The sequence below is a fragment of the Larimichthys crocea genome, chromosome I (genome assembly GCF_000972845.2).
Source record: "Larimichthys crocea isolate SSNF chromosome I, L_crocea_2.0, whole genome shotgun sequence".
NCBI lineage: Eukaryota > Metazoa > Chordata > Actinopteri > Sciaenidae > Larimichthys > Larimichthys crocea.
Window position 1 is genome coordinate 30412009 of NC_040011.1, and position 14302 is coordinate 30426310.

Sequence of the window (14302 nt, forward strand, 5' to 3'; positions counted from 1 at the left end):
GGTCTATCTGCTTAATGTGATATAAATTTTATCCAAAATATCACAGCATGATACAAAATAGCCAAGTAAGATCTACTCTGTAGAGTAATGTACAATATTCTAAAGTTTATCAGCACTAAAAAGACACAGACAGGTCAAATTGCAAAGACAATAAGATCATTCCCCAACTAGAACACCTGGATGAATGGAGAGGTGAGAGTTCTATCCAGAACCAAATCATTCCACAGAATCAGGTGACAAGGAATGCATATACCACCACAATATGTAATAAATATGTCCCTCAATTCTGAGAATCACAAGCATAAGTGTTTAATGATTGTGTCTGAATTTTACCCACGATTACAATACCACACAGGAGCACAGAAAAAAGTCAAATAGTCTCACTCATTTTAGCACCCACAAGTCGAAAGACCACTGTGGCGCTCAATCATGTTTGACATGACAGAGGGTGTAACCCTTACGATGTAATTTGCAAAAACCAAAAAATAGTCCTGTTTAGCCACCCTGCAGCAACACCTAGATCAGAATGGTGTTTGTTGATTTCAGCTCAGTATTCATTGCAATCTCCCCTATTTTAAATATATATTTTTTTAAAAAAGCAAAATTCTACAGAAGAGCAGTTGAAAGCAACCTGACTGTTTTTTTAATTACTAATAACTTTTTATTTGAATTTCAAATGCAACAGATCTATCCCAATTACATTTCACTCTACATTCAACATTTTAACCCCAGAACCCCCCTCCCTCCTTCACCCGCTCACCACCCAGCAGTGTGCTAATTCAATAAATGTTCTGTTAGATCAGATATAAGATTCGTCCATGCTGTAACTGTGCTTGTTTTAGCATTGTTTACTCTTGCTGTTGATAGCTCCAGGTATGCAATGTCCAAGAAGCTTCGAAGCCTCGAAGCCAGTGAGCTTTTAAGATGTTATGGGGAGGTTTCCAGCGTTGAACAACATTTTTCTTTGCCGCTATTAGACCTGCCAGCCAGATTTTACATGTTTTTCCCCCCGATTCAGAATGTGTATAGCTGGTTTCAGTGGTAACTGTAGCCCTGTTAGTGCTGCTATCGTGCTAATTACCTTCTCCTATAAGTCCAAAATCCCTGGACATTCCCATACAATATGTGCAAAAGAGCCAAAGGTTCCCCTGGGGGTAAAATGAACTAATAGGGGTCTAAAGTTAATCCGATTTGATGTCTAATTCAAGATGTTAGATATGCTCTGTGACAGAATTTTAAGTGTATATATTGATGATTAGGTTTTTTCTGATGCTCTAATAATATTGTCCCAAATCGTGTTCCAATCTAAGTTTTGCCCCAAATCTGATAAATCCCTCTCCCAGGCTTTCATTCCCACTGTGGGCATATATTTCTAAAAATTCAGCTTATCATAAATATATAATAATATAGATCTGGGAGCATTCTGTATCCATTCCAAGATAGGATGGTCTTTCTGTCCCCCAGGAAACCCGATCCCCCAGGCTTTACAAACTGATCTTATTACTAAAGTAGAAAAACAGGGAGTTTAGAATATTATTTGCCCCACTAATGTCCTGGAGCACTTTAATACCCAAATTCTCCCAATCTCTATTAGTAAATGATTTTCCTCCTGTTAGCGACTGATTATTGTTCCATAGTGGAGACGATTTGTACCTTTTCAAATTTTTCGGCTGCTCTAAACACATGAAGCACATGGACAGAATTGGACCATAATACAAACCACTTTTTTTGGAAGATATACCTACAAGAAGAAAATCCTGCAACCTATTTTGTCATCTTGAAACCAGTAATTAAGACTTTTTAACATAAATGCCCAGTGGTACAGCTTAAAGTTTGGACATGCTAATCCCCCAGCCTTCTTATTACACTGAAGTGCAGACCACTCTATATTGGGACGCTTGCTATTCCAGACATAGTGTCGCAGTAAAGAATCTAGTTTCTGCCAATAAAACAATATTGAATGTGACGTTGCCCCTATTGTTATGGGGGGAATGTGTGTGGAGTTAAATGTGCAAGTGGTTTGATCGATTAAGTGAAGATCAAAGGGGACAAAGGGTCTCCTTGAATTATACGTATACATTTATCAACATACTTAAACTCTTTCAGGACTCTCCACAAATACGGCCACTCCAGGGAATCAAATGCCTTTTCTGCGTTGAGAAATAATAAGCCGCATTCATGTGGGATATGCTGTGATGCACTCAGTAGGCTGCTCCAATAAGTCTCTTAGGACTTTGCAGTTAATTCAGAATGCTGCTGCACGTGTTCTGACAGGAACCAAGATCAGAGATCACATCTCTCCCATTTTGGCTTTCTTGCACTGGCTACCTGTTAAATCTAGAATAGAATTTAAAATTCTTCTCCTTACTTACAAAGCTCTTCATGGTCAGGCACCATCATATCTAAAATGGTAAATAAAATGGACTGTACTTATATAGCGCCTTTCTAGTCTTCCGACCACTCAAAGCGCTCTACACTACATATCTCATTCACCCCATTCACACACATTCATACACTGATGGCATTGGCTACCATGCAAGGTGCCAACTGCTCATCAGTTTGCGGATCTAACCATTCATACACATTCACACACCGATGGCACAGCCTTCAGGAGCAATTTGGGGTTCAGTGTCTTGCCCAAGGACACTTCGACATGCAGACCGCAGGAGCCGGGGATCGAACCGCCGATCATCTGATTAGTGGACGAGAGCTCATAATACCTTACTACCCCTCTAGAACACTGCACTCTCAGGATGCTGGGTTCCTTGTGGTTCCTTTAGTTTCCAAAAGTAGATTGGGAGCCAGAGCTTTCAGCTATCAGGCTCCTCTTCTGTGGAACAAACAAACTACCATTCTGGGTTCGGGAGGCAGACACGGTCAACACTTTTAAGAATAGACTTAAGACTTTCCTTTTTGATAAAGCTTATAGTTAGGGCTGGCTCAGGTCATCCCTTAGTTATGCTGCCATAGGATTAGACTGCCGGGGGACTCTATGAAATGAACCTTTATTGATGGCATAATTCAATGTCTCTAACCATAATAGTCCAAGTATATCCCAAATAGAGTTCCACAGGAATACCATCTATACCTGGTGTGCAGCCTCTATTTGTAGCTTTAATAGCTTTAAGTAATTCCTCTAGCGTAATAGGAGAGTCAAGTAACTTTGTGTCCTCTAATGACAATGTAGGAAGTCCTAAATTACTGAAAAAAATCACTTTCACAAAAGTCACTTTCTGAGGGGACTGAGCCACCTGTATATAGTTCCTCAAAGTACAATTTAAAGGTCTCATTTATTTTTCTGGTCACCAGTCCATGTTTTAATGATAATATCTCCGCTTGGTTATATGGATTATATATTCTGCCCTGCCTCTCAGCAAATAATTTAATTCTGCTTGCTTCGATTTCATTTTCTTTCATTTCTGAGTAAACTTCTTTTGAGGTCATTCTCCAGGGCTTTACACTGTTCCTCCAGATTTGTAATCTTTTGCAACCGTGTTTTATGTAGGTGTGAACTAAACCCTATTGCGTTATTTCTTAAAGCCTTAAATGGTGGCCCAAACCACTGTTACATCTGAAACACTATTTCTATTTAACTCTAAAAATTCCGTCAGTCACTTAGATGTGTTAAGAATTTTCTTTAAAAGGGTGCAGTTAAATTTCCATCTACTTGCATTATTTTTAATTTTTCCATAATTAAAAGTAGATCTAATTGGGTTGTGATCCGATAAGTGTCTGGGTAAAAATTCCACTGTATAGTGTACAGAGGCCAGCAGGCCAGAGGAAACAAAAATGTAATCTATTCTGAACGTTTTATATCTTGACGAAAAGAAAGTGTAATCTTTAGTGGTTGGGTTATACACCCTCCACGCATCCACTAAATTTAAGTCATTATTAAAGAGATTAAGTGCTTTTGAGGCAGAGTCCTGGGTGCTTGAGACATTTGAATATGATTTATCAATATTACTGTTTAGCGTAGGATTCATGTCTGAACCCACATATAGTTGATAATCACTTAATTTCAATAATTATGAGGTAACCTTGGGGGAAAAAAAAAAAATCAGCTTCAAATAAGGCTGGAGCATAAATACTAATGAATGCTATCTTTTTACCCTGGATGGAGGTGCAGCAGTAGGCTAGACGAACCCCATTGTCCGGACCAGTTCTTTCAACTGCAACATTAATACCACGTCTCATTAATATTATTATACCCTTTGAGCTCCTATATACACAATATCTATCTTCTTTCTACATAAGAAATTTAGAATCTTTAAGAAAAAAAGAGACACAGACAAAGAGAACGAGACAGTGTGAGTGAAAAAGAGAGAGAAATGTTAACTGTTATAAATGTAACTTTTCTGTTTCATATTAACTCTTTGAGAATTCTAGAAACACCCCACAATGGTAGTAGGACAAATCGTCAATGGACTGTACCTGTAAGTGTAACCACAGACTGTCTGATTAGTGGACGACCTACTGTACCTCCTGAGCCACAGCCGCCCTGGGTAAGTGAGCACTGACTGTCTACAGTTTCTTCATCTCTGCTGACATAGCATGTTTTATGATTTAATATATTTAATATGATTCTTTTTATATGGCTAAAATATGTTTCTGTTGGCCCTGTCCACAGCAGTGCAGAACTTCTGTGATGTGATCCCTGTCTGCTTCTCCAAACTGGGAGCACACTGACCAGCAACATCTGCTCTACAAAACACACTATGCATAACTACCTTACCTTACAACCCAACTTCAAAACAGCAGAACAATCCCTCTAAATATACCCCTTTCATATATTAAGTTTAAAAGTGAAATAATTACATTTACTTGATTTAAAATGATTGAATGATCATTTTTATCAAAAGAATTCCATTTTCCTTCTTGAACATACAACTGTGCAGCAGTAGACAGGGGATGATCAGTGATGTTGGTTGTGGTTGATGTTGGTTTGTTAACCTGAGTTACCTGGAAAACATGTCTGCAGGTGTTCAGTTAGGGCGTCCTGAGTGACAGGCTTATGGGCGGAGTTCATAGCAGAGATAGCCAATAGCAATACCTCTCCCAAAGGGATGAACTGCGATTGGCTGATGGGGGACATACTGATGGGTGACACATCACCTGTGAAAAGACAGAAATCAGTCACTGAATTATACTGGATTCAAATCTGTAAATCTATAACCAGAACTTGCAGGACAATATGAACACTGAAACGCATGTCTCACATTTACCTTCAGAAACACAAGACATAAAATCCCTTGATGTCCTTCACTGCCAATCTATCGCTTCAATCATTTCCTGTTATATCTCTACACACACACACACACACACACACACACACACACACACACACACACACACACATCTCCATGTTTGTCAAGTCCAGTTATAAAGTGCAGTAAAATAACCACCAAACGACAGGAGACCACCTGTTGCTTCAAGCTGAGAACCGAAAGACCATTTTAAATCTAAAGGGCACCTTCACACAATAAGAGAATTCCACTTTTAGTCCTGCAGGCAGAAAGCAGAACTTAAGTAAAACCTAAGAACTAAGACAACGTTAAAAAAAACTTTTTTTTTACGTTGTTTTGGAAGAAGGAAACCATCAAATCCTGAAAGATCAGTCATTAAGTGTTACAGAGCAAAATATCATTAGAGATAAACACTGAATCAGATTAGAAAGAAACGTTAGAAAGTATATTATGAGTAACATAAGTACACAGTATAAACTCTGTAGAGAGATCTGGATGTGAATAAGGTGAGCCTTCATGTCATGCAAGGTGTGTTTTGGGTCTCTGTCCTGTTGAAAAACAAATGATGGTCCCACTAAGCTCAGACCACATGGGATGGCATGTCACTGCAGAATGCTGTGGTAGCCATGCTGGGTAGGTCTGCTTTGAATTTTGAATAAGTTAATCACCACCCACACCTCCTCCTCCATGCTTAATGGTGGGAACCACACATGCAGATATCATCCGGCCATGTTCTCTGTGTCTCACAAAGACATGACAGTCCAAACCAAAAAATTTAAGCTTGGTACTCATCAAACCCAGATTTTCACTGTTCTAATGTTTATTCCTTGTGTTTCAGTTCTCTTCTTTATGTTGTCTCCCTCACTTGTGGTTTCTTTGCATTCACACAGTCGCCTCTGACCACTTGATGTTGAGACTCATTTATATCGGTTCTAATCTGAGGTGCTGTTTGGTGTTGATTTTTGAGGTTGGTAAGCATTGGTAAGGGCCAGTTTCATCATATGATGGTTATTGTGACTGACCTCAAAGACACATTCAAAGTTCTCAAAATTGTCCCTATTGAATGCTGGTCTTTCCACCATTTCAATTGGATCTGAACTTTTGACTTGACTGTCTGTGCCTGTTGGATGGATTCCTCTCTTGTTACAGTCGTTTACATTCCCTTATGATACATTTCAATTGATGCTCCCTTAAATTTCATCTAGCAGGTCAAAATTTTATTTCAAATTTCAAATACATACAAAAGCAATGACATTCTCATTAGCCTTACATCACTATTACTGCAGGCCGAGTACTTTTATGACTGCTGTTTTATTTACCACTACTACCACCATTTGCTTGCTGCATTTGCGGTTTAACAAATTCTGCTGTTACTTCTATTACTAGCACTGTTTATTACTATGACTATGGCTGTTGTTGAAGAATAGACAAAGTTACATAGAAGGTAACCAGCTCACAAACAGTGCCTTGCAAAAGTATTCACCCCCCTTGGCTTTTTACCTATTTTGTTACATTACAGCCATTAGTTCAATGTTTTTTAATCTGAATTGTATGTGATGGAAAATTGGCATGTGCATATGTATTAACCCCCTTTGTTATGAAGCCCATAAAAAGCTCTGCAACCAATTACCTTCAGAAGTCACATAATTAGTGAAATGATGTCCACCTGTGTGCAATCTAAGTGTCACATGATCTGTCAGTACATATACACACCTTTTTTGAAAGGCCCCAGAGGCTGCACTACCTAAGCAAGAGGCACCACTAATGCAACACTGTCATGAGGACCAAAGAACTCTCCAAACAAGTAAGGGACAATGTGTCAGGGTTAGGTTATGAAAAAAATATCCAAATCTTTGATGATCCCCAGGAGCACCATCAAATCTATCATAACCAAAGGGAAAGCACATGGCACAACAGCAAACCTGCCAAGAGACAGCCACCCACCAAAACTCAGGACTGGGCAAGGAGGGCATTAATCAGAGAGGCAGCACAGAGACCTATGGTAACCCTGGAGGAGCTGCAGAGTTCCAGAGCAGCGACTGGAGTATCTGTACATAGGACGATAATAATCCATACGCTCCATAGAGTTGGGCTTTATGGCAGAGTGGCCAGAAGAAAGCCATTACTTTCAGCAAAAAACAAAATGGCACGTTTTGAGTTTGCAAAAAGGCATGTGTGAGACTCTCAAAATGTATGGAGGAAGGTGCTCTGGTCTGATGAGACTAAAATTGAACATTTCTGCCATCAAAGAAAACGCTATTTCTGGCGCAAACCCAACACATCACATCACCCAAAGAACACCATCCCATGGTGGTGGCAGCATCATGCTGTGGGGATGTTTTTCAGCAGCCGGGGCTGGGAAACTGGTCGGGGCTGAGGGAAAGATGGATGGTGCTAAATACAGGGATATTCTTGAGCAAAACCTGTACCACTCTGTACGTGATTTGAGGCTGGGACGGAGGTTCACCTTCCAGCAGGACAATGACCCCAAGCACACTGCTAAAGCAACACTTGAGTGGTTTAAGGGGAAACATGTAAATGTATTGGAATGGCCTAGTCAAAGCCCAGACCTCAATCCAATAGAAAATCTGTGGTCAGATTTAAAGATTGCTGTTCACAAGCGCAAACCATCCAACTTAAAGGAGCTAGAGCAGTTTTGCAAGGAGGAATGGGCAAAAATCCCAGCGGTAAGATGTGGCAAGCTCATAGAGACTTATCCAAAGAGACCTGGAGCTGTGGTTGCTGCAAAAGGTGGCTCTACAAAGTAGTGACTTTAGGGGGGGTGAATAGTTATGCACATTGACTTTTTCTGTTATTTTGTCCTATTTGTTTTTTGCTTCATAATAAAAAAAATAAAATAATAAAACGTCTTTAAAGTTGTGGGCATGTTCTGTAAATTACATGATGCAAATCCTCAAAAAAATCCATGTTAATTCCAAGTTGTGAGGCAACAAAACATTAAAAATGCCAAGGGGGTGAATACTTTTGCAAGGCACTGTACATACAGAAACACAGCACTACTATCATCAGTGTGAAGTGAAACACCATGAACTGTTGAGTTTTTCTATTGCTTCTCAGAATCTGCATCACTCTTATTTCTGTTCCACTTCCATTAGTAAATACCGAGCTGCACATGACAGAGCCATTTTGTAGCAGCAGCCGTTAGCTTGTAGCACTGCTAACTCCACGACTACTACACTGTTCAAAAACAGAGAGAGAGACAGAGAGAGAGCTAGACAGAAAGAGAGAGACAGAGAGAGAGAGAGAGAGAGAGAGAGATTCAGGAAAGGAGGAAGAGAAATGATACAAGAGATCAGGAGAGAAAAACTGTGATGCAAATACAGAGCAAAGGACAGAAAAGAGGAATGGAGGAAAGGAGGGGAGTATCTGCGTGAAGTAAGCAGAGTGGTGAGAGAATACAAAGAGAAGGGAAGACAGTGAGAGTAACAGAAGAATAGAAGAAGAATGATGGATCATAGATGGTCCATGTCTCACTGCAGTGGTAGTAAACAATCATCCAGCCTCCTTTGTCCAAAGCACTAAACCACACCCCCTTCTTTTGTCATGCACTCCCCCCTCCCTCCCTCTTTCACCCGCTCTCACTCACCCTCTATTTCTGTTACCCTCCATTTCTCCCTTTCTATAAACCTTAGTTATCTCTGTTCCTGCCGTGTGTCTACATCTATCCTGCTATCGCCTGTCTGTGTCTTTCTCTGTCTCCCTTTCTCTTTGCAGAGCTGTGCTATGCTGCTATGCTAACTAGCAGCTGATGCTAACAGGCAAGCTAATGAAAGAATGAGACACACACACACACACACACACACACACAGAAAGAGGACATAGAGTCAGACAGTGTGTGAGGCAGACTCATACCTTGGTTGGTAGTAATCCACCCCCTTAATAAAAAATGGAATCCAGTTAAAAAAGCCTGGTACAGCTTCTGATGTTAGCACAGCTCTCTCTCTCTCACACACACTAGCTCCTCTAACACACATACTCTGCTCCTCCCCCTCCCCTCTCTATCACACACACACACACACACACAGGCATAGTTCTCTCTCTCTCTCTCCCCCTCTGTCTCTCTTTCACACACACACACACAGTCGACCCCCCCCCCTCCATTTTTTCCCCACTCACACACTGTGCATTCAGTCAAGGGCTACCCACAATCCTTTGCACCACACAAAGACAAGGGGGTGTGACCAATCACATACTGGCTCACTCTGCACCCGTGGTTTTTTCCCTCCCTCACTGTGTAATGCCGACCGACATACAAACTTGTGGGCGGGCTGCCGAGAGGGTTGCCATGACAACGCATCCCCAGTTGCTCTTTGTTGCAATCACTCGTACATTCACACACCAGTACACATATACATGCACACCGTTTCCAGTCTTTTCCCTTTTAAGATCTTTGTCACATGTCTCTACTGTGCTATACATCTCTACCACTGTGTGTGTGTGTGTGTGTGCGCTGTCTTAGCCAGTATTGCAGTACTGCAGCTGGGTTCTGGTGTGACCCAGTTAGAACACTAAGGATATAGGACACACACACACACACACACACACACACACACACACACACAATGACAATGTTCACAACCTGATGTTAAGTGTTAAGAAGGTATCACATTTACACTTTTAATTACTATATATACAGTGGTGGCCAAGTACACTTTAGACCGCCATGATGCCAGCAATTCACACCAGAACCGGAGAGGTAGAAAAAAAAAAAGAAACTTTCAGACAGACAAGTGAAGCATCTCAAAATGTTCAGTCTTAAGGACCGAAGAAAGACCTCACGAGAACTGCATGAGGAGTTCAATGCCACAATGACTAATGGTGAGACAACGTCTTCAAGAACTGTGTGTCAGAAACTGGGTGAAGAAGGACTTGTTGGCAGAACAGCAGCAAAGAAATCATTACTGAAAGAGAAACATAGAGTGAAACACCTAAAATTAGCAAAAGAACTCAAGAACTGGACAAAGGAAGATTGGTATTAAGTGTTGTTTGAAGTTTGAACAGTTTGTGATTTGTGACAATAAAAAAGGATGACATCATGCAAAGTATCCAACAACATTCTGGTGAGACAGAATAGCATCTGGGAGTTGGGCCTGGATTTATTTTCCAAGAGGACAATGACCATAAACATTCTTCTAACTATTGCTATTGATTTCATGACTTGTATTGTACTTTGTATTGTAGCATTTTTTTTAGACTATGTGTTGTAATATTATGTGTATCTTGTGTCTGTTTTGGTTTGACTTGTTCTTTGTTTGTGCTGCTGTTGTCTTGGCCAGGACTCCATTGGAAAAGAGATTTTTAATCTCAATGGGACCTTTCCTGGTTAAATAAAGGTTTAATAATAATAAAATGGGATAACATTAGTGTTTAAGTTCTCATATATTGACACAATGCCAGAGAGATATGCTGCTTTAACTGTTGCAAAAGGTGGACGTACTAAATATTAAAGTTAAAAGTGGATAAGACAAGCACACTTTTCAAAATTGATATCCGGCAACTAGAATAACCCCATGAAGCCAGGCACTTTGCCTACGAATATCAAATGTGAGGAATTTGCAGTCCACTTCAGAAACAAGAGACACCATTAGATTGGATTTACGTCAATTTCAGCCTATGAATAAAAACAATTATTTTTATGCTGTGAATGATATCATTTCTCTTATTAAGTATGCTTTCATAGCTTCCCAAATTGTTTTATTAGATCAGGTGTTCTGTTGATGCTTAAAAAAGTTTTAATATGTGTGGAAATGTGTGACAGAAAGTTTTTCGTCAGAAAGTAACAATGGATCTAGTCTCCAGTGTCTCCTTGTATAGTCAGCATCTGGAAAAGCTAGTACCAGAACCAGGAGAGCATGATCAGAAATAATAATACCTTCGTATTTACATGACTTAAGATTAATGAGATTAATTTATTATCTACAAAAAAAAAAAAAAATGAGTATAAGTGTGGTGGACATGGGAGAAGAAGGAATATCTCTTTCTGAAGGGTACAAAAAATCGTTGAGAAATGCTTTAATGTAACTGGCGGACTTGCTGACAGTGGTAGGTTTAGGGGAGGAGTGGTCTAATACTGCATCCAAATAACAGTTGAAATCTCCCCTGAGAATTAAAGAATGAGAATTTAGATCAGGCAGTTCAGAGAAAAAGCTATTGAAAAATTGTACATCATCAACATTAGGCGCATACACATTAGCCAAGACCACTGACTTATTGTAGAGTTTGCCTGAAACAATGATAAAACGTCCACATTTATCTGCTGTAATGTTGGAGGGCTCAAAAGGAATGTTTCTGTCAACAGGGATAGCCACACCACTGGTTTTCCCTTTAAAGTTAGAATGGAAAAACTGTCCTGCTCAGCATCGCCATTGGTCAGAATCATGCAAGTGGGTTTCCTGAAGAAAGGCTACCCAGCCCTGAGCTTCTTTAGATGTGAAAAAACTTTGTTTTTTTTCACTGGGTGATTTAACCTCTTAACATTCCAGCTAATGAAGTTAAGATTCCCCTTCATCTAGAACACTTGCAGAAAGAATAGAGTAGCTCCAATGGAAGAAGAAGAAAATAGGGAGGGAAAACAAACAGACAAACAAACAAACAAAACAAAACACCAACAACCATTTATTAATTATCCTAAGTCAGAAAGACCTCCTCAGGTCGCGTGCTATACATCCCCAGAATATACTTCCTATTTTACTAGTTCCAACATAGGTTTTTAACAGTTAACCCTATGACAAAAAGCTAACAGAATTGAACGACTAACACTAAATACACCATTTGGCTTAGGCAACTATGAGCAATAACTGAGAATCACAGGTTATCATGCATTATCCCTCTGCACGCTGCACCTACAGCTGTAGTAATATCCCCAAACCAGGACTACTCAGATAAGAAATAAAAATCTAAAAAACAGTATTTAAGAGACACAGATGAAATGACCAACAGAATTGTCATACAGCTGTTCATGAATTGGGTTTAGCCTATAATACTCAAAGTAAAATATAGATGGAACATTCAACAAAATTGTCATATAGCTGTTCATGAATTTGCCTTAGCTTATAATACTCAAAAAAAAAATATGTGGAGGTTAACCTAAAGGCTCAGTAAAGAAGGCGTAAAAAGAAGCAGGGAGAAAAGCCTTTAAATTGTCCACAGATATTTACTCACAAATATCAGATCTTAGCTACATTACGGCAGATCTATCCCACAAAGTCATCATCGAGTATCAGGGCAGAGCGAGTGCATTCTGTCCCAGGTTATGGATGAATTTTGTTGCTTCAGTGACAGAGGTCAGCCACTTCTTGCCGTTCTGGAGAGTGAGGCGCAGCTTTGCCGGGTAAAATAGAGAGGGTCGAAGTCCTCTTTTTAGTTCAGCCATGACTTCTTTGTATTTAGCTCGCTGCTTCAGAACATCAGCACTGTAATCCTTGTAGAATTGGAGGTTATGGCCACGATATTCCAGCTCACCTTGTTTGCGTGCCTCTCACATCACCAAGTCCTTCATCTGATATCGGTGGAAACGAATGATGACGGGACGCAATCGGTCCCGTGGACCAGGTTTGGGCGCAAGACTGCGGTGAGCTCTGTCCAGTTCTGGAGGGGAAGGGAGTATTTGCTCACCCAAGACATCAACGAGGAGCTGAGAAAAAAAGGCGGTCGGGCGTGCACCCTCAACGGACTCAGGCAAACCCACAATGCGAATATTCTGTCTTCTCCTGCACCCCTCTAAATCAGAGAGTTTCGATTTCAGCCACTTGTTGTCTTCCTGCAACGCGGAGCATGTAGCTTCTAGATGCTGCAAATGTTGGCTAACCTCCACGCATTAGACTCAAGATCAGTTAAACGATATACCACAACTTGAACCATGTCTCTCTCGAGCAGATCCGAGATGTTTTCCACTGATAAGCTAGCAGCACTGCTGTGGAAAACTGCGGAGTCCTCTGCTGCAATGTCTTTCTTGGTTTGTTTCCCAGATCTTGACATAATTACTGCAGTCGATGTTATTCGCGATTGGACTCAGTCGCTCGACGTGATGAGAAAAGTAGGGTTCAAAATGGTAAATGAAAAAGTTAGTAGTGGGAGCTAGAGAGCTGCATGCCTACTCCATGCTCAGCAAACCGGAAGTCGAAACAGAGTTTTTTGAGACATCACAATTTAGGCGATGTTTTTTCCATAAATACCAGCTGGAATCGTCGGTAGACTGAAAGGATGGGATTTTGTGTTTCCGTTCACTTCTCTTTTGTGTGAATGGATGAATGGCATGTGGGCGTATGAGGGAACATTTGAGAAAGAAAAGCTGCTAATGGCTGAGATAAATGTTAACTGTAATGTTAACATTGAAATCCATTCTGGGATTCCAGATGCATCCAAGAATGTATGTAAGTGTGGTTGACTGTGGCCTGTAAAAAGATGTGGTGTGAGAGTGAGTGACAAAAGCTGCAAGTTTGAATCCAATGCCAAGATTCCCTCTCTCCACGATCTGCTGAACATTTTAGCCAAGGTCGATATAACACTGCTAGAACAAAAAAGTAGAAAAGTGCTCTCTGTCTGTCCACAGTTGTCAAGTACAAATCTCTTTTGCAATGATAACATAGCCGAGCAAATAAGCTCATTACAGGCAACAAATTACGAAGAATGTCTCCTACTAACAGCTACAGTAGTGAATTAGAAAGGAAAGTCAAGATTATGCACAGACAGGAGAAGGAAGACAGCAGACAGTCTAATGAGTCAGATTTAGAAGCAGATGGAGCCAGACCCAGAGATGAGGAGCCTTACACAGACCTTAATAACACGGAAGTGCAGACAGTAAAGCCAAAAACAAAACAAACCTCTGCCCTCTTCAAGGATTATACCGTTAAAGTTTAGCTCCGTTCAACTTAACCTAACCATAACCATAACCTTTTTACTTAAATTGTCATAGGATACAGGTTCTTTCTACTGCAAAGAAAAAATGTTTCAAGTGTTTTAAAAAGTATTGTAACAATCATCATACTATTTTGGTGTAGTACAATCTTCATCAAACTTGATTAACACATGTTTCAACT

General features: G+C 40.2%; 1 protein-coding gene across 5 annotated transcripts in view; it reads right to left on the reverse strand.

Moving 5' to 3' along the window:
• Positions 1 to 14302, reverse strand: part of LOC104934781 (storkhead-box protein 2) — a 77247-nt gene that overhangs the window by 20664 nt on the left and 42281 nt on the right. For 3 of the 5 annotated variants that reach the window (XM_010750520.3, XM_019254350.2, XM_027277800.1), the window contains exon 2: positions 4960 to 5112. In XM_010750520.3, coding sequence (XP_010748822.1) covers positions 4960 to 5112 — 153 coding nt within the window. Of the gene's footprint in view, positions 1 to 4959; positions 5113 to 5222; positions 5301 to 9116; positions 9291 to 14302 lie in introns of those variants that run through there. The other 2 variants (XM_027277817.1, XM_019254353.2) reach the window with 2 other exon arrangements.